The 21,870-nt window shown below is 35.2% G+C and overlaps 1 protein-coding gene across 2 annotated transcripts in view; it reads right to left on the bottom strand.

Annotated features, from left to right (window-relative positions):
- Positions 1 to 21,870, bottom strand: part of LOC121328124 (serine/threonine-protein phosphatase 2A regulatory subunit B'' subunit beta-like) — a 34,015-nt gene that overhangs the window by 5,415 nt on the left and 6,730 nt on the right. Inside the window, exons 1-9 of one of the 2 annotated variants that reach the window (XM_041272627.1) lie at positions 17,767 to 18,531; positions 13,246 to 13,431; positions 12,661 to 12,764; positions 12,125 to 12,227; positions 7,105 to 7,179; positions 6,303 to 6,389; positions 2,239 to 2,395; positions 1,659 to 1,707; positions 1,454 to 1,543 (exon numbers count right to left, since the gene is read on the bottom strand). In XM_041272627.1, the coding sequence (XP_041128561.1) occupies positions 1,454 to 1,543; positions 1,659 to 1,707; positions 2,239 to 2,395; positions 6,303 to 6,389; positions 7,105 to 7,179; positions 12,125 to 12,227; positions 12,661 to 12,764; positions 13,246 to 13,431; positions 17,767 to 17,913 (998 nt within the window). In that variant the 5' untranslated portion in view covers positions 17,914 to 18,531. Of the gene's footprint in view, positions 1 to 1,453; positions 1,544 to 1,658; positions 1,708 to 2,238; positions 2,396 to 6,302; positions 6,390 to 7,104; positions 7,180 to 12,124; positions 12,228 to 12,660; positions 12,765 to 13,245; positions 13,432 to 17,766; positions 18,532 to 21,870 lie in introns of those variants that run through there. The other variant, XM_041272626.1, reaches the window with a different exon arrangement.

The raw sequence follows: 21,870 nt of genomic DNA, 5'->3' as shown, positions 1-21,870 counted from the left end.
TGGTTTGTAAATTACTTCTTTCGTTTCTTTGAGTACTACTGGGAGGATCTCATCTGGCCCAGGGGATTTGTTTATTTTAAGAGCTCCTAGTCCCTTTAACACCTCTGCCTCAGTTATGCTAAAGTTATTTGAAACTGGATAGGAACTGGATGACATGTGGGGCATGTTGTCAGTATCTTCCTTTGTAAAAACTTGTGAAAAGTAATCATTTAATATATTTGCTATTTTTTTTCTTCATCTATGATCTTGCCATTTGTATCTCTTAAACATTTAATCTCCTCTTTGAATGTTCTCTTGCTGTTGTAATATTGGAAAAACATTTTGGAATTGGTTTTAGCTCCCTTAGCAATGTTCATTTCTATTTCTCTCTTGTGTTTGCAGTTCCGTGTACTCTTTCTGCGTACTTTCTTTTTGGTCCTTTTTTAATGCTCTGTAAAGTGTCTTTTTTCGCTGAATATTTATAAAACCATTTTGGCAATTTAGTTTTACATTTAGATTTGTCTACTTTAGGGATGTAATTGTTTTGTTCCTCTAGTACTACATTTTTGAAGAACAACCACCCTTCTGTGGGTGTTTTCTCTATTTTACTCCAATCTACTTCTGTTAGTCTCTGTTTCATACCTTCATAGTTTGCTTTTATAAAATTGTAAACCTTAGCTTTAATCTTTACTTTTGGGGTTTTAAAAAAATAGACTAACGAATACTGTACAACCACTCCCTCGTTTAATCGGGGGCATCATGGGTCTAATATAAATCCTTGACGCAACCCGCTTTTTTAGAAAAAGCAGCACACCATTTTAATTCATACTGCAAAGGGTAATTGCTTAAGTCTCCAATTAATTTCATGAGTCTTCCTCTCCTTTCTCAATAGCACAAACCCGCTGCACTGAAGAAATCCCATTCCAAACATAGGAGGCTTGTTGCTAGGGAGCTGACATCACTGCCCTGTGACTTTCGTTAGTGCATTACTAGTGATCATTGGCTAAAATAAACACTGCTTCAGCAAGTAGATATTTAATTTGTTTTATGTTACTGTGAAATGCGTGCTTATATGATAACAGTATGATATGAATTCTTTGTTATTATTTGTTTTGTACATTTTTGTTTGTAATAAATAAAATGAACAGTAATTCTAAGTGATATTGCCTATGTATACTGCAGTTAAGGCATGCCAAATCCACAGTACAGCAAGGGTGATATAACAAGGGGTAAGTGTATTAGCTTACCCTTTACTATGTAACATTCTCATTGTAATTTCCTTTGGTTGCCTCAATCATGTTGAAACCAGCAGGGAGGAAGTGGAGTCCTTGAACTTACGCAAGCACAGTACTTTTCCTTGAAACCTCTGTTTTTTTCAGTTTGAACTCAGAATTATGATTGAGTGCTACATTATCATTTTCCAAATTAATTTAGGATTAGAACTATGTTCAGATCCGAGTTTTATTTTTTTTACCTTGTGTTTGTCTTTTTGTCCTCTTCAGAAATTAGAAACCACACAAAGTCAGCATAGCTCATTTTTCTTTCCTTTTGAATTTTTCTGCCTCTAAAATCAAGAAACATTTATATTTGGTAATCAATAATAATAATAATAATAATAATAATAATAATAATAATAATAATAATGAATGTCTTATTTCTTAATTTTAAAATATATTTACCTTGTAACTGCTCCAGAGAAAATTCTTTCAATCATTTTATGGGACAATGCTTAAACAAAACAAAAACAAAACAAATGATTTAAAATAACATATTTTAAGGGACTTTACATGGGAAATAAGTTGGTGGTTCCCAAACATACTGTAACCCTGGTGCTCAATCATTTTCACTTTCTGAATGTACTGCTAGTTATTCAAATCCCTAAGACAATTAACTTTATAGTTTTTAATGACAATTCAATTTTACATTCATAATACAAATTAACAATACACATGCTTTTTTTAAAGTTTTAGGTACCAGTAGGAACTCTATTTGATTCAGAACTGGAGATGGGGGTATCTCAATCGCACACATTGATGTTATCAGAATATGCCTGGCCTCATACCTGATAAGGCTTGCATTTTTAAAGGTTGTAGGTTTATCAAAATAGTGAAATTTGATTGAAAAAAAAAAAAAGTTTTGCCGTAGTTGTTACCAAAGTTTAATGCTTGCTGTTCCAGCACTGAATGTTGCTTAATATTTGATTTTCCAAAAATGGCCCTATCACTTGCAGTTTTACTGGATGTTGAAAAAATATCATACCGTGGTCATTGTGCCTGGCCAAGTCCTTCTGATCAATGTAAAGGTCGTGGTCTGTGTCTAGCTCCCAAAACTTGCAGTAAATGACATAGAAATGCTCATAAGAGAAATACTCTGTAAGCTGATTAATATCCTCCTCCTCTTCCAGCAATGCCACATTCTGTTAAAAAAAAAAGACATTGTTAGAATGCATGTCTTATAACAGAGAAGGGCTGGCATTGGCTTTGTAGACATTTTATTATTATACACTGTACATTTTACATTTATATATATATATATATATATATAATTTCATGTAGATGGTGTTCCTTTAAATATCAATATAAAGTTATTAAAGGAACATACACCATTATAGTAGTATACCCAGCTAAGGATATACAAGAGTATGGAACATGTAATTATTATAAATGCCCATGCAGAGTTTCATCAATAAGCATAAGACAAAGACCAAACCAAAAATATTTGTCTGCTTACATTAAGTTACTTTTTAGTACTATTGAATAATTCAAGGTTGGCCAACCCTGGTAAAGTTTAATTAAATGTCAATGCACAGGCTAATCAAACACAGACCGAAAGGCAGCGACAACCACAGCAGTGAATGATGCTGAAAACAAATAGTTTGGTTATTAATTCTCTACTTTATTGTAAGATCGGCGCAGCAGTTGATGCACAATGTGCCAGTTATAGGAATTGAGAAAAAAAAGAACGAGACTTTCAAGAATTTAATGAGCAAAGTGCATGCTTCTTTTAAATTTAGTAAAAATGTTTGACATGCACAATTATCTTATTTTCTTTTGTCTGTTGGTTTGTTGTGTTTATTTTCTCTTTAATCCTATTATGCAGACTTTTAATTTGGGTACCTTAAATATCAATGGGGGGAGAGATGTAGGAATGAGAACTGCAGTTTTTGAATATTTAACATAGAAGAAAAGGTGTTGCCATGCTTCAAGAAACACATACAAATGAAAACAATAAGGCAGATTGGTTTAAATAATGAGAGGGGGAGGTTACACTGAGCCATGGTACTAATTTTAGTACAGGAGTCGCTATTTTATTTTCTAAAAGATTTTAAAACGGATTATTTCATTGTGAGTGAAGAGGTTCAAGGGCAGCTATTAAGAGTTCAAGTCATTATTTGTAGCAAGACTTGTCTTTATAAATGTTTATGCTCCAAATGATGGGAGAGAGTGTGTTATTCTTCCAAACTATGAGTCGGAAAAGACCTTGGTACTTGAGAGTATTGTGGAAAAGGAACTGCCTTTGAGCTGTCAGTGTGCAGTATTGACTTTGCTGTAGTCTTTGTTTTGGGGAAAAAAAGATGTACAAATACTAAATTATTGCTTAACATTGTTTGGAGAAGTGTCCTCTGCGAAGACAAACTGGTCAAAAAGCAGTGTGTTTTGGAAGGCAGTATGCCTCCAGATCTCCCCCTATTGTTACAGTGGAGTCAAGCAGTTTTTAGATACCTGGAAGTGTTCCTGGAATTGGGAGGAGAAGGGGTGGCTAAAAAGAACGGGATGGGATGTTAGATAAGGTCAGATAGCTCCTGACTAAACTATCCTATAGAGGTAGAGTTTTAGTGATTAACAACCTAGTAACCTCTACGTTATGGCACATAGTAAGATGTGTAGACCCCCCAGTGTTGTTATTAAAAGAGATCCAGAGAGTGATAGTAGATTTTTTCTGGGACGGATTGCAGTGGATAAAGCAGAGTGTGCTGTTTTTGCCTGTTGAAGAGGGAGGGCAGGGCTTGATTGATGTTGTGAGTAGGGTGGGAGTGTTTAGGCTGCTTTCTATACAGAGGCTGCTCTATGCTCCTGAATCTCTCCCCTGGACAGCACTGGCTTTTTTTCCTCCAACAGGTGGGGAAGTTGGGTTTAGACAGACAGGTGTTTTTATTGAATACTGCACAGCTGGACTTATCTGTTTTACCTGATTTTTACTGGGAGCTGCTGAATGCCTGGATGCTATTTAGAGTACAAGATTTTAGGTGTGTGGGGTTACATTGGCTCTTAGAAGAGCCGTTGGTATTTAATCCTGATTTGAAATGCCCAACTTTAGAGTCAAATAGTTTTAAGTGTTTACTAACTACTAAAGGATTGATAAAAATTATGCAGTTAGAGGATCTTAAAGAGCAAGCTTGGAAAAGCCCTGAGGTCCTAGCATCTGAGTTTGAAGTGAGACCGGTGAGCCTTCTCTAACAAGGGCATGAAGGTTAGGAGTCAGTTTCTCAAAGGGCACAGTTCTCAGGTTTAGAGCCAGAGGTTTTTAAGATTCAGGTTAGACCTGCTGTCGATCAGGATGATGACTCCCCAGGGCACCTTTTACACTTCCATGCATTCTACATCCTGCAATTTGGAGCAATAGAAAAGAAAGCATTGCACAGGCTGTGTATTAAGTTTAGAAACTTAACTTTGAACAAATCTCCCAGCTATGCACTGGAGGGAGAGACTGGGTGTTGAAGTTTCTGTTAAACCTGCTGTTTCTCAGTATTATTCAGTCAGATGCAGATAAGTGTGTTTTTTGTCAGCAGAGAGAAACTGTTTTTCATTGTTTTTTGTTCTGTCCAAGGCTGCAGTCTCTGATGAAGTTACTAGACAAGTTGTTTACTCGTTTAGGAATTAATTTTTTCCATGTTTTTTTCATATATGGGATTAATTTTTCTAAGGGGAATAAGTCTAGTGTTAAATTGGCAAATGTTCTTATTGGTCAAGCTAAATTAACCATTTTAAAAAGCAGAAAAAACAAACTGAGCAATGTATTGACTACTGATGTAATACCTGTGTTTAAAGTGTTGTTGGCTTAAAACATTCGAATTGATTTTAAGTATTATAAATTAGCACATCAATTGGAGTTGTTCCAAACAGTCTGGGCTGTTGGTTAAGCGGTGTGTTTAGTGGAAGAAGGAATTTTAATTATGACGGTGTGATTTTAAATAAATAAATAAACAAACATTTAATGTATAATATTGTTTGTTTAAATATGTATATGTTTTGTATTGTTATTGAATTGTTTGTTTAATTTATTATTATTTATGATAATAGATTACTTTTTTAAATAAAATCACATACACACACACACAGTGTCTATAGAAAGTCTACAACCTCTTGTGAAAAAAGTTAATTTTGTTGCGTCAGTGCCTCAGAGTTGTACATTGTGCCAAGGCAAAGCAGTACAGACATTAATGTTGCATTTTTGCTGCTCCACCTGAGTTTAGTAAACCAGCTCCTATGTTGCATCTGTATCTCACACTCACCACACTGTCATGTGTACAACAATCACAAGCAGCTATTATTACTATCATCATTATCAATATTTTAATCTTCCAAACACCAGCCTCTTTTCAGCATGTTGTTTCTTTGGCAATGATTTGATGTTATACGTGCCAAATAAACCAAAAGAACACGCACAACAGTACATCACGTAAGGTACTGTTCATATTGGGCATGATGGAAAACATTTTCCCAGAGAGAACTTCCACTCTAGTAATCATCAAGAGAGCTGAAATATGGAAATATGCAATGTGAAACCAATAGAACTCTAGTCTGGATAAAGCTGCAAGTGAACCAAACATGCACATTCAAATTCACTTTTCAAGAAACTCAAGTTCGCTTAAAAACTAACAAACGCAAACCTGAAAAAAATGTTGTTTGTTTGCAAGTGAACTATGATTTGAATCACTTGTGAGTGAACTACGTGTGAAAGTGCCCTAAGAATACACATGGAAGACATGAGACCATATTCAAATTATTAATGAGACAATCAGTTTCCCATGTAGAGTAATTCCCATGTTGGAAAGAGGGAAACCTCACTTAATTATAGGAAAAGTAGCTCCTGGTGCAGTTCTGACTTCAGTTTGAACAGTAACTACACTCACTGCAGTTAGGAAAAGTGTGTGTCTACAATTCTACCGGAGCAAGTGCAGTATATTAATGCTGTTGTTGTGCCAACTACACTGTGTGTGCCTGAGGCCTAACTGTGTGGAATTTTAATGTAGATAGAAACATATTTGTAAAATAAAAATGGTAGCACTAAAAAACAAGAATACAAAATTTTTTAAAACAGACCTGCAAGAAACTGCTTTTTCTGAGATCCGAACAAGTTATTTTTCCAGTCCATGATCGGTTTACATTATAAAATATCCTCTGAATAACCTGTAAACAAAAAAATAAACCCCACAAAGATTAAAAATTAACATGCAATGACAACTATTTCAAAATAGAAGATGAATCAGAACAGGAAATAACATTAAAGGCCTTTTCTAAGTGTTAGTAAAAACACTGTATCAAATATTTTAATTGCAACAAAACTAAAAGTAATGTACTAACTGGGACGCTCATTTGGTTAGTACAGAGGACAGTACTGATACTAGACTGCAGGATAGTTTCAGTTGTAACTAATTGAGCGCCTCCAGACAGACTACAGGTTGGTTACAATGTATCTGTCTTTCGCCCCTAGAGGATTATAAAATAAGGTATTAAATTAGTCCAGTGATTCTTTAGATTAAGAGCTGTAGTAACTTCTTATTCATATGAATTTAACCCATTTGGTGTGTATTTTCAACGTATTAAACACAGTGGTTAGATTTTAAATTACTAAAGCATGGAGTTAACAATTCTGAATGTGCAAGTAAACTACATTGACATTTATTTAGATATCATCCATTGCAGCTGCTGATTTACATAAATAAAATAATTTTAAAAAAATAGCTAAAAGCCTGTCTGCTGAATTTCAGTGACTAGTATTAAAAAGAAACTTAGTTATAAAACTGCTTGGATGAATTTACTATTATGTGATAATACTTGACTAAACCCACAAACAAACATGCTGTATGTATACAACGATAAAGACACAAATGTATATACTTACTGTGGTAATATAGCGAGAATGAAAGTCTGATGCCTCCCTTAGAAACGTGAGACCAGCATGTGTATTTACCACATCCTGAAATATAAAAGCAAGTGGAAAATAATGTGGTTTTTTTTTGTATACTGGTACATACACACACTGTGACAGAGAAACAAAGTACTGACTGTACAGAATATGAATAAAAACTATTTTATTAATAGAATAAAAACACAGAATGTTCGTTCATTTCCATGTTGTGTAGATTAAGGAAAAAAAGCTCAAAACTGTTACTGAAGTTTGAGGAACTCTTTATACAATACAAAGATTTAGTACAAGATCAACACACACCACGCTAAAGTTATAATGCTCAACAAAACCCCCAAGACCTTACCAGCTGCAAAACTCATCCCTCTGGTGTCAGGTGCTAAGTTGACAACACTGGGAAAGGAACCACATTAGACTGAAGTTTTCCATTTACCCACTGCAACACCAAGGAATTTCTACACTCTCAATCAAATCAGTTACTTCAATACAGTATTCTGTACACACGCATAACTTCTCAACATCTCTGAAAACACTGCCGGTCAATATAAGCCACCAGATGTTAACATTTAGAAAGGTTTGTCCGTTTACTATACGGATAAGCAAACTGTACAAGTTCTTTGGACACACTTTGAAAGCAAACAGTAGAACAGTAAATCTGTTTGCTCCCTAAGAACAGTCCAGGCTGTAGTTTAACCAGCAACCTGGGAAACATTTCACAAATGGAAATAAATGGAATTTTGGTAACAAACATCCCGAGCCTGTACTGGACCAGAAAAATGCGCAATCAAATTTCCATTCTATAGTGGTCACCTACAAGTAGGAACATTGTTTAAAGAAGGAAAGATTACAGTATCAACAATGCAGAAGTGTTACTACGGCCAAGTATAGTTACTCACTATCCAAAATCATGACACGTACTGCCAAACATTAGTTAACCACTTCAGCTCCAGGACATGCGCAGGTATGTCAAAAGGCAGAGCACTTGCCGTACCTGCTAAATCAATGTTTGCCGTCTATTCTATGGGTTTTTTTTCCCCGCTTGGTCTGTCAGTATTCATGCTATATAGGCTGTGTTGGTGCTATAGAATGTTTGTTTTGCAGTTGGGGGTTTGTCGGGTGATATTTTTATTCAATCGCATTTTGCGCAAACATCACTTGCACCTGTGAGTGCATTGAGAAAAATAGAAGATACAGCAGCAAAGCACCATCAAGGTGTACACATAGTATTTACTTTCATTTTGGTACAGTTTATTTGCAGTATTATTTGTTATTATGAAATACGTCCATATATAAGATAGATTCAGAGACTGGAAATAAGGTCTGATGCGTGATCAGGGGATTTTGAAAAGAAGAACTTTGAAAGGAGGTTTTATTTTCTGAAAAAGATGACAACCTGGATCTGAAACCATCCTTTGACATTGCACCGGAGTATAGAGCAAAACAGCCCAGCGTTCATGCTCAAGGTGTTCACATTCCTCTGTGCACTTGCGCCAACAAAAAAGAGGCAGTACCCGTCATGGTAATCAATGTGCATCTGTGGCAGGGCAGAAGAGAGCCCTGCACACTATTAAAGGAGGCAGGCCAAAGCCCTGCCGATTAAAAATGTATCTGTTTTGTTTTACTGTTTTGTATCATTACAGTTTATTTATGTATCAATATGACAGTGAAAAGCTGGGAGTTTTGTTTATTGTTTGGCAGCACAGTTCAGGAAGCCCCATCCCACAAAACCTTGTGTAGAAGGTGACCACCTCCCAAGTTAATTCATTCATTCACGTGTTGCTAAAATCGGGAGATGGTCACCAGTATAAAACCTTGCAGTTATTTTTTTTTTTATTTCAGAACACTAGGATCCCTGCTTAGAAGTGTAAAAAGTTGTCAGGATGTCAATAATGAAAAGAAATTACAGGCACATTATTTAAACAGTTGTAGTAACACATGGGGAGGTATAACCAGGATTAGAAAACTTTGAAAACTTGCTAGTTCTGATGTAAACTTATTAGTCCTTACGTGAAGTGCCTAAGTTGGAATCAACAACAACCGTTGAAGTCCATAAAAAATAAACACTTATAAATTTAGATGATTATTATCTTATTTTTATTTTTTTAACAGGCATCTTAGTAAATGCTTCTACAGATCAATAAATCACCTGTTTTCACCTCATTAATGAGCGACTACTGTACTGTGTGCTGAGAAACTGACACTGACAGCACCAGACGGGATGACAGAGGAAAAATTCTCTCAGCTGTGTCACCTTGCCGACCACGAAGCTCTGCCTGAAAATGACACCGATGACACAAGTGAAATGTTTATTTTATTGTTCATTACATGTGTTGCTATCTACAAAAATGCTGGTTAGTTTGTGGAGTTGGGGGTTACAGCCTGTGAATAATTAAATAACTATGAATTATTACCTAGAATAATTAATGTTTCACTGTAGCCCTTTGGATGAAATTGTTAGCTAGGTGGCTAATATTTTTAATTAGCAGTGGGAGAAAACAGCTTCAGTAGGAATACAGTAGAATCTGCCCAAACCGATGGACGCTGAATCTACTAGGTTGGATACTAATGAGAGAATTAAAAATACAAAAGAAATAAGGGAAATGCATATTTTTTTCAAGAAAGCTGGGGGACTTTGTATCAATGGATTTGAATATCTGGTTTGTCAAAGCTGACAGTGAATGTTTTGCTATTAAATGGTACTATAGTACTGTATTGATATAAGAAAAGGGGGTTTTAAAATTGTAATTTCAGCTTCCCGATATGAATCTGCAACCCAATATAAATCTCCACATTTTTGTAAAATAACTTTACACTTACTTCGAAGATGCAATGTGTTTCAGTAAAACCAAACTCCCAATATATTTTGCATCCCACACAGAGGGAGAATACAAAACGTAAACACTATGGGGGTTGGCATTGTAGGACAGATGCTTATTCACTGCTACACAACACATCTTTCTAATGAAAGACTGTGAACGTGAGAGCATATCTGTACATTTGTTTGACATACTCACTCAGGAGGACTACTGCGGCACAGACATCAACTAATTCTCTTCAGATTTAATTTGCCTCAGGTGAGCGTGAGTTTCTAACCCTGTATATTCTATATTCTTCAGAACCCTGCAACTTACTCTTTATTTTCTGTCTAATAGTATTTCATAGCAATTTCAGGGGTAAACATTTACATCTGGGGTTGAAGTGGTTAAAGTAATTAAATACTGAACTGATTTATCATTAATATTACATAAAAATATTGTAAAAAGTATTTTAAATACAGTAAAACAGATCAGTCTATCCATCAGGATTACAAAATCAGCTTATCTGTACCAGCCTTGACAGGCTTTTTAAATAAAAAATAAAAATAAAAACAATCAGCTAAAATTTGTTCGCTGGCTGATCGGTTTAACAAATGATGAGAACTAAATCAGCAGCAGAAGCATGGATTTGAAATATAAATCTTTCAACAAAACAATGTTGTTTATTTAGTGAGCCACTTTAAACGTCTACAAAAACAAAAGGCAAACCAAAATACATTAAGAGGGTTCCACAGTACACCATTTCTAGTTCTACAACTATTCTAGTTTTGTGGGGCTTTCATTTCAGTTGTAAAGTTCCTACATAAATATTAAAAATAGTCTATAAATTAAATCTAGTTTTAGTTTCAGATAAACGCAATGCACCTTGACCCTATTCTGGTGAAATTAAATAAAAGAACACCACATAACTCATTCTGCTTATGAATCTACTGGGAAAGTCAAATCTGCTCCACAGCAATACTTATTTAATTTATCAAAACAGTCAAATCCATTGCCAGACCCACATAATACAAATTAAATGCTAGATGCCAAAATGCATCTTTTCTGCAAACTAACTTGAACACATATAGCCTGGTCTACTATACCCACTAGAATACAAATCTCTGTCCTCAGACAGTACATAACCAGCTACAGAGTGGGAAGTCAAAAAGATAGATTGCATTGGTTTCAAATACAAATCAAAGCAGCTGAGATAATTCAATAAAAACAGCAGTTAGGCCACATCTCAGACCATTTCCAAGTGCTCCAGTGTTGAAACTGTACATTATTTCTTATTAAATATTCTCTTGAATTTACTGTTACAAATTTTATGGAATTCTGCAGGTATACACTAGTTCCTCCAATGGCCTCTAGCAAAACTATAATTCTCTCTATTACACTGATGCTATATCTTTGCACAGCTCTCAAAGGAGGAATTCTATGAAAAACTAAAGTAACTAATGCAATGGTTATAAACACCATTGTTAGGAATTGTTATATGAGACTCAGAAAACCTGTTACAAGAATCAAACAATTGTTTGACCTTAAAATTAAACTTCCTATAATGCAGTGGTTCCCAACCTGTGCCCTGTAAGTAAACTCTAGGTGATCCGCAAACAACTTCCAAAATAGGGTTACGCAGTTCTTGCAAAAACCCATTCCACATAATCACACATTGTGCTACTACTATTACTAATCAACACAACAAATAGTTTTAACCACCTGATGTACAATTATAATGTATGTATGTAGTTTGCATCTGTATTACAGGTGTGTTTATATATATATATATATATATATATATATATATATATATATATATATATATATATATATATTACAGCATCTTTGTATTCAGGTGTTTTTTAAATGTACATTGAGCAACGTTGGCGACTCAGTGATTGCAATAAATTGCTACACAAGGTAACAGTTGCGGGAACCAACACTGGTATTTACACTTACTGGATTCGAGGACAACCCAAAGCTCCAGTGCATTATTCGTCAGGAGGTTTTGTCAAACCAAACAGGAAATGCTGTTGTGAAAAAATGCGTGGCAAGTGGTCCAAACACCAAGGGGGTCCCTACATTGAAAAAAGTTTGGGAACCACTGCTATAATGTATTCTATAATCTCGTATTCATCTATTTTAAACAACTAAAAGCAAAACGTCAGTCTCAGAATTCAACTGAAGTGCAGCCATACCTGAAGGAATGGAATCAAGTCCTCTTGTTCTAAATAATTACAGGTTGGTTTGGCCAAAAGCTGGACAAACTTTGCTGCATCATCATGGCAGGTCTGTATTTTTCTGCAAAAAATCAAATAATGTTAATATTTAATAATTCTCCCAGATAAGATGTACATATAACAGATCACATCTCGTCATACTAGCTACAGACAAGTACAACCATGTATAAAATCTCAATGGTTTTACTTTGAATGCATATATTTTATAATATTTAAGTAAAATACAAATACAGAGGCACCAAAGACTATGTAGAAAGTATTTTTAAGGCACATTTCAGGGTTGTGCTAGTAATGGACAATACAAATGTAGTACACTGCAGAAAGAACCAAGAGGCAGTAACTCTTAATTCCAAAGCTGAAACTCAACGGGAACTTTTCTTTACACAATTCAAACAAATATACTTATTAAAACTCAGCATGTTAATAAGCAACTGTATTTTTGGTGCCACTGTAGAAAAAACAACCCTTGAAATACTGTAAAACGCATATCTTACTTTCTCCACATTGCAATGAATTTGTGAACCGACACAAATCCTGTTCTGTCCCCACCAGCGGCACAGAACAATGGAGCTTTCCAGTAGAGTGGGCACTCACAGGCCTAAGAGACAAAAACTGTGCATTAAAAAAAAAGCTTTTCTCTTGATCAGCTAAGACCACTGATTCATACGAGACACAGCCGGGTCTCGTACCAATAACCAAATATGAGGTCAGTGTTCTCCACTGGTTATAAAGCGCTATATAAATAAAAGCGTTATAAGGTAAACAGACAATTTTCCTCTTTCATTCTTTGTTGCATATTATTCAGTATACAGGACAATCCCCCCCCCCCCCCCCCCCCACAGAGTGCTGACAGTAAGATATGCTTGAACTAATCTCATGCTAATCATCTTATTCCATCTTTCTCTTCCTTAAAACATAATTGTTTGACCAGGTTTGCCATTTTACATTGTAAAGTGAATCACTTTGTCACACCTGTTACAGTATATATCTGCTAACAGGATACTACATTTAGCTGGTAGCTTAACAAGAAAACTACTTGCGCAGTTTGAATGTTTGGGTCTATTTTAATGCATACTCACTTTGGCTACCTTCCCCATGTCTTCCAGAGTAGCCCTTTCATTTGGGAATTGTGAAAAAGTTTTCTCTATCCTGGAAATTAGAGCGTCAATGTTGATATTTGGTTTAGGCCGTCCTCGAGGGAAGTAAAATTTTGGAATGCTTTCACTTAGTGTTGGTGTTAGGGGTTCCTCTTTCTTTACTTGAGCCTGTAAAAAAAAATAAAAAAGTTCAGTACCATTGGATTTAACTATGTATATTATTATACAGGAAACTTAGTCACAAGTTTTGGATACCATATCCTTATTATCCACATCATATTTAGCTTTTCAAATACACAGAATCATTCAGACAAAGAACCACACAGGATGTGCATGCCTCATGTTTGAAATATACAGATTTATTTTAAAATCTTTGCACCCAAGTTCCATTATTTGAATCGTGCATACCTTCTGAAGGTGTACTTCAGAACCACATTAACAGCTTAGCACAATCTCTGCTAAAATTGCAAATAACGGTTTTTCATCTCAATGGATCAATTATTTGGCTGTATAATTATCATGTAAAAATAATGTAAAGCAGAATGCTGCTTCAATACCTTTTACCCCATTTGACAAACAGCTAGGAATAAATAATTTGCTTGACATGCTATACTTGACTAAATCAGGGGCACTTGAAGATCAAGTAGCAAAGTGATTTAGCACTCTGAAATAAATAAATAATGTTTCCCAAATTAAAAGGAAATTTATCAGAATTATGACAAGCCCAGGACTTTGATAATCAAAACTTCTCTTAGGACATAGGCTACTCATCACCACAAATATACTGGGCTTGCCATTTGTCGACACAGTGATGACTTGTCAGCATTGTCACCGTCAATTTAAATCTGAAAGTCAAAAACTAAAATACTTAATTTAGAAATATGATGCAAATGACACCAATACAAGACTTTCAGTTTGTGTCTAGACTGCAGCATTCGATTTTTAATTAGTGTTTTTATCGTTGTTTTGTGAATGCACTGTATATATGGCTATTGTAAGGAAATCAAAGAAACCACAATATGGCAGTCAGGCTTAAGGTTAAATGGAACATTTTGCCTGTATTTACATAGAGTTATGGCCAAAAGATTTGCATCACCCTACAGAATTAACAAATTTTGCTTCATAATGCAAATGAAAGCTGCTCAATAATGTTAACATATTAAATTACATACCGCTTTGTAGTTTTCCCATATACTGCATAAAAACCAACAAATTGAAAAATTAGCCATTTAGAAATCTATCATGAAATACTGTACTACTAATATGGCTTCCAGTGGACTTATGATATCATTTTGCAGTTTCTTTGACTACATGGTTAAATCAAATATCTAAATTATGTTTCTATATGGTATAATTTTTTTTTTTTTTAATTACTGTCTCAATTCTAAAATTCTAGGTGATGCTAAATTTTTGGCTATAGCTGCAGTCCTGAAACATGATTTTTTATTTTTTATTTTAAATGGTGTCAGAGATACATGATGTTGTGAAAGTGCAGTGCTGGATGTTCAAACAAATGTGACTGTAAAAAGGTACATTTTTAGTAAACAATACCCAATATTCAGGATACCACACATATTTAAATCAATTACAGCCGCTTCAATTCTGGTATGGATCAATAGGTCATAAAAACAAGTTGGATATAACTTGTTTGAATGCCACGGGCCACAGGCATTTAAAAGGATTACATCTGCCAACCAAGTTAGTTAGGTAGACAGTCACCAACAGTCCCACAATAAAATCTGCAACACCATCTCAAACATACTGTCAAAATTGGCCTGAGTTACAGAGCCACCTGGCCAGCAAAATGCTAAGTCTCTAAACAAGGCAGAAATGATGGAACAAGTTTTTTTTTTTTTTTTTTTTTTTTTTTAATTAGCAGCAGGGGATCGTCACAGAGCTGTAGCCAGCAAAAAATTGAATCGGCTGAGAAGATCAGATCTGATTTGTAAAAACACAGAAAAAGGAGGAAATTGTATGGTGTACAGAAAACAACATGTCAATTTTAACATACTTGTAGAATATCATAAAGTGTGTATTGAGGTACTATATGCAGATATTCAAGGTAACTGTAGACAGAACTCAAACTCATTCAAACCTGTGGTCCTGCTGGTACAATACAACTTTTTGTCTCCCAATACAGCAAGTGCTGCCTAACCACCCATAAAATGTACTTGTCTAGAAACAGTGAGAGGATTAGTCAGGAGGCCTCCAGAGGGTCTTTGGTTATTGAAGTATCAAGTTGCTTATCAGACAAGGAAAATTATGTGTTTATTTGCGAGCATCTACAGAAACAAGTACAATAGCTACTGATGGTTTTATGCCCATGTCTTGGAGGGGACATGAGCACTCTTAATAAGCAACTTAAAACCATATGAGTATGCCTTACATTTTACAGAATATAATGCCAATCATCCCTTTAAACAACAAAGGACTGTATTTATATGTGTTAAACTGATAATTGCCATGTGTCCATCTGCACTATGAAACCAGTGTGTAAAACTCAACCTAGTCAAAAAATTCAAACATGTTAACACAATAACCCTTTACGGACCGTGACCGTGTAAACACGATCACACTGAAGTGTCTTTCTGGGCATGTAAATCGGGTAAACACAACAAAAAAACCAACAAAAAAAATAACGCAACACTTCATTTCTTTGCCTTACTGGGCCACCACACTTTGTAGTACAACTTACTGATGCATATCATTGTATAGGGGACAGAATTAACTTCACTGCCTACTTTTTTCGTGCGACATCGCTGAAATGTCTCTGCCCCATTTCATATTTTCAAGCACCACACAGAAACAAAACATCACAGGTACTTGTTTTTTTTAAAAAAAAAAAAACACACACACACTGTAAATCCGATCTATATGACTTAATTATATTACAACATTTATACATAATTGAGTGGATAGATACGGTTTGAAGATGTAATGATCATTTTTCCTTATTACCAATAATAACTGAATGAAGAACTATTTTATTGATAAATATTTATTTTATGAAAAGAGAGAGTAGTGTCCATTATTACTTATAAAGACTCTGAGAATAAACATGTATTATGTCATTGCAATCGCTCAGCTGAAACAATGTCTTGTAATTTGCCCAAATATCAATATCTTTTAACAAAATTTTAGGAAGTACTGTAAGGTCCCTCGGGTCATAGAATCATTTTTATGCATGTGTGTCTAAGCAGAAAACATAATAATAAAAAAAAAAATTATGGAAATAGTGTGAAAAATATGGTTTCTGAAGCATTGTATAATGTTCCCCAGTGTTCTGAAAAAGGACACCAAGATTCTACTGTAAAAAAGATTTTTTTTTATGAATTATAGCCAAAAAAAAAACCTTGGTCCTGGGGAAGCATCATACTGAAAAATGCTTGGTCCTTAAAGGGTTTATGTATTTATTTATTTTAATGCTGCAATGTATAACAGAAAACCCATCACCTAATAATATTAAATTATTAACACAAAAAATATGTACAGTATTCCATACAGTGCTACCTTAAAACCACAAATGTGTGGAGCACCAGCCAATGAAAAGCCACTGACCTTGGGCAATCAGCAGAAAAAAAACTGCCCTGTTGACATTATACCCTACTGTAGGTCTTAAAATTTTAACTGACCTGTGATGTTTAAAGTTGGCACTGAAAACCAACATTTTTGCTAGCGAGATATTTCACTTATGGTCGAAGAAATTCAGAAAAAATATACTACTGTAGTACATTTAAATAGCATAGTAGCATTCCTTTTCATACAAACAACATCTCCAGAAAGAACAACATTAGATTAGCTACACAGTCCTTGTCCCAGTAATGGCTGTGGAACTATTAAAGTCTCACTGTAGGTCATACAAATGATCCAAAGTCGTCGTGATTTTCAGGACTCCACATTTTATTAAACAAATGTATTTTAATTGCCAGACATGCACCAAATTAACTTGTGCCTGTTACTGTACAAGTAAAATGCATTTCTTGAATACAAATATGACATGGAAAATTATAACTTTGCAGTATAGGCTATATTGTTACTGTATGTGCTAAAGTCAGTCACAGCAGTGTGAAATCAAAAAGTTTATTTTCCATCCACACTGCCCTGCAATGATTGGCATATTTTACTTTGTGCATAATTTAACAGATGCCTTGCTCAATTAGTCTCCTGCATGTCTATAAAAGGGAAGACACTCTCCTACAATAGATTCACCCCCTCCCCATTCCTTCTTTGAAGCCCCTGTTAAAGTAAAACACTAAAACGTTGTTCTGGACTACTGTAGAGACAGCTAAAATACACTTCCCCTTTTCCTTAATGCCATTTAAACAAGACGTTCTCATACTGAAGTTATCTATATATTTTTATTTTTTAATTATTGCAAACTAAAATAATACTGTTGAGTAACACACAAAAAAAATACTGTCAGGTCATTACATTTTTTAGAAAGCCTTTTTCTTGCCATTAACACTCTTGACAGCACCCATATAAACTGAGAATAGAGACAACCTGAACTTGCTGGAAAGCCTTCAGTCTCTTCTTGAATCGGGAAGGCAAAACAAAATCACATCCTCGGGCCAACAGTGCAAGCTCCTTCCTTAGGTCTGGGTCTTGTCGTAGTGAAATGTCCTTCACCCTTATAATGTCCGATTTCATTGTGCCTCCAAAGGCAGGCACATACACACTTAAAGCTGCTCTGAAGTTCCAGTAAACCCACTGTGTAATCTCTGGTATCTGCAAGACAGCCAAGCTTCTATTTCTTTTATCAAGCTTTAGCCACTTAGCTCAAAGCAGCAGCTGTGATTTTTAGTCCTGTGATATCCTGAAAGCCAGCTCAGCTTCAGCCTGTTGTTCCATACAACGAACACGAGTTGGCTGAAATCAGAAAGCCCTATGCTGAAAAGTCACTTGGGAGATAGGGGAGGGGGAAGCTGCCCTTTCCAGTTTGCATTCCACAGTCCGCAAAGAAGCTTATGTAAAGAAACAAACCTGTTGTTTGGAAGCCAGCAGATACAAGATGCCTACTCATGGGATCCAGAAGGATGCCAAGAATACAGCAGGTCCTCACTTTGGTGGCTGTTTTTTTTCTTTTTTGGCAGGACCCCCCCCCCTCCGATTTGACTGAAGTATCCAGCTGGGGGGCAAAAGTTTATTGCAGGTTGTTGAAAGCTCCGCAAACTTTTTGCCCTTAATAGTATCCTTTAATATCAGCTATCAATTGTGTGTGTAAGAAAGCTGAAAGTAACAGACCACAGAATTATCTGTTCAAGGCTACTTATTTATTTTGAAGTGGGGAGTGACTGCACCATACTATATTGCATGACAAAGGAAGTGTCAACAAAACGAAGAAAAAAAGTGGAAGTTTACAAAATTACACAAACCCTTTCAAGTAGTGTTACTACAGCCAACTACCCTATTATAAGCATTGGTGACCTTTACACATCAGTATGAGGATCTTATGAGGATTGAAAGAATGCTGACCAAACCAGTCTTGCACTATTAGCATTTATTATGTGGGGAACATAGGAAACAAAATCTAATACTACACAATTATCTTTGGACAAAAAAGCGATCCCTCCTAGGATGGACTACAGTATTTCTTAACTTTACATAGACTAAAAAGTCTGTAAATGTCTACTGCTACATTACATTGTTCAGCTGTCAATTCACCTGAAACATGACATTTTATAATTTTAATAAACAATTAAACAGAGGTACTTTTAGAAAGCGTAATTTATGTGTGTGTGGGTGTGTAAATCTTGGAGCTATATTACTGTTATAGGGACCCTTATACGCTGATCATGTCCGTTGTGTGTGTTTTGTGCGACAGGGAGGGAGCAAGTGGATTTTTCTAGCATTTATCCCTTGGACAACAAGTTTATTTAAAAAAAAAAAAAAAGCACACCCCTGAGGTAGGTATATAAAGGATATAAATGACAAATCTTGAGGTGTTCTAATAAATGTGAACACTACTGTATTTGTTTTGCGTACTGTGCATAAAACACATTTCTTGATTTTAGCAAAACATTGTTACACTTAATTTGTATTAAAATACCCACGTGGTCGACGCCTATGAAAGCATCTACATTTAAACTGTTATGGACAGAATCAGTGTTCTATAAAAATACAGCATCAGTACTGTATAACTTGTTAATTATTACTAAAATGTAATTGTACATTTAACTGACCCACATGTCTGTATGTCACACTCTACATGGTGAACATTAGAGATTCTTCTCTAATCTTCACCAATGTTTTATTTTACACTTCAAGCCTCCTAGATACATTTCAGATTGCATTTCACTATAACCCTGCACTTATCACAAGATTATGAGAACCCTCTGTATGTGCCTGCACTGGTTTATCATATTGGGGATAACCTAGACCTGACAAAAAGAACAGGGCTTGCCAAGTAGCCCATCATGCTACGATCCTCAAAATACCAATAATTGGTGCATTATTTGTGACAACAGTAGGCTATTAAGAGAACTGTGAAGAATCACTTGGCAACGGGTAGGAACACTGTCATGATTTTTGAATGTTATGAAAAGTATGACATTTCATAATGCAGCCTCATAGTGTAAATGTGTCCATTGTACTACAAGAGATTGAGATTCCTTAGACAAGCATTTTATCATTTATAAAATTATAAATAGTAGTTCCCTGAAGGTCAAAAGTTGGTACTAAGCTGTAAATCAAAACATGACAGATTAACTGTGGAGAACAAGAAGAGATCTACAGTGCAATCACCAGAACAATCTTATAAATCCTTCATCCGGTTGCATAACATCCTGTTGGGTATGATTAATATTTAGTCATTTTGTAGACGCTTTTATCCAAAGCAGCTTAGAGACTTGTGGGTGAACTATGCTTCACAACTGCTGCTGCAGCGTCACTTACAATAGGACCTGGGCTTTACGTCTCATCCGAAGGTATATTACCCAGTCAGCTAAAAGCAGGATTCATTATGAAGCAATCAGCTTCTAAATTGAATGACTTTCTGCTACTGTACTTTAACTGCATTCCATCAACAGATAATCAAAACGATGCACTATATTTTGTATGCATACTGTAATGGCAGATTTTTTCCTACCAGTCTCACTAAGATGTAACCAGAGGACAACCTGGATAAGACTCAATCCTTCCTGCTTCTTGAAATATGTACATATTTTAATATTCTGCTTTAAAGTATTTATGAGGATTATTTAATATAATTTTGGATTAAACTTTAAATATGTATGCAAATCAGAGACTGCAGCGTAAGACCAAAAGCTGTACTACAGAAGACAAAGCTTTTTAGAAGGATGATTACACAAACAAATGGGGGGGGGGGGGGGGGGGGGGGGGGTGTCACAGAGTACAGTACTATAAAAATGTAATTTTTTTTTGCAAGTAAATAAATCTGATTAGTTACAAATTATATATATGTGTGTGTGTTTAAAAATGTACTGTTTAAACATTTCTGATAGTAAAAAAAAGATTAACACTCCTAATAAATTGATTTACCTAATACTGTACTACCTCTTAGTTTTGTTCTGTATGACAGCATAAGAATACATCCACAACCTTTTTCATGTTGTGTAGTAGATTGTGCAACTCTTATAATTTCGTAGGCTTGCTAATGTACAGTATGTAGACATGTATTATTTTTAAACCACTGCTTATTAATGGAGACAAGTAAATAACTGGGTACAAACACCAGAGAATTCGAGATATGAGCACAGCTAGGAAAAAGTAGAAGCCCTGGTTCTAATTTTCTTTATTACATCAAATTAATAGATAGGGGCAGAGCTGAATAACACTGGTATAAGCCATCATCTAAGGCTGTATCTGGAGTGAGGTGCTATGGTTTCTACATGTGTGTCGCCAAGACCAAAGTTGGAGCACAGACTGATGGTCAGTGACTAACAAACTTAATTTATATCACAAACAAAGTGCCCAAGATTGGATTATTCACATAACACATTTAAACCATTATATTTACAACATCAGACATACAACACTTAAAAATGGATAGAGCAGAACAAACACTACAAAAAATAGTTGGTTATCATAAGATTATATTCAAAGGTTTTTCAACACATATTTAAAAATAAATAAATAAATAATGCAATACTGAAGCAATAACTATCACTTAAACCAGACAGTGAACCCAAACTAAATGATATCCCCTTTTCCTTCTCCTCAAATTAGTTTAACCATTGCAGAATGCAGTTTTGGGGTATGTATGGACTCTTGTTGTTTGAGCTAATTTCAATTACTGACACGATGCTTTCCGTATTACAGATCTGTTGTGACCTGTCTGTTTGAAGTAGATTGGTGGAGAGACCACTTCTTTGATCTTCCCACTCTTATATTAGTAACCACTGTACGTAAGCCAGAAGTTTAAAAATGTAACACAGGCAGCTCTTTCTAGACACTGCTTGCTGTATTCTGCCTAGTTAAATCCAGTGCAAGAGAATGAAGGCTATCTTTATCAGTGTCTTGTGTCAAAGTTAGACCAGCTGTCCCAAGCTGCATCAGCATGACGTTAATTGAATGTTTAACTAATCCTTTCAAGAATGTGTTTGTATTCTGGAATGTCACTAACTTTCTTAAAATAGAATATTACTA

Source organism: Polyodon spathula, chromosome 15 (assembly GCF_017654505.1).
Source record: "Polyodon spathula isolate WHYD16114869_AA chromosome 15, ASM1765450v1, whole genome shotgun sequence".
NCBI lineage: Eukaryota > Metazoa > Chordata > Actinopteri > Acipenseriformes > Polyodontidae > Polyodon > Polyodon spathula.
This window is presented reverse-complemented; position numbering and strand designations above follow the sequence as displayed.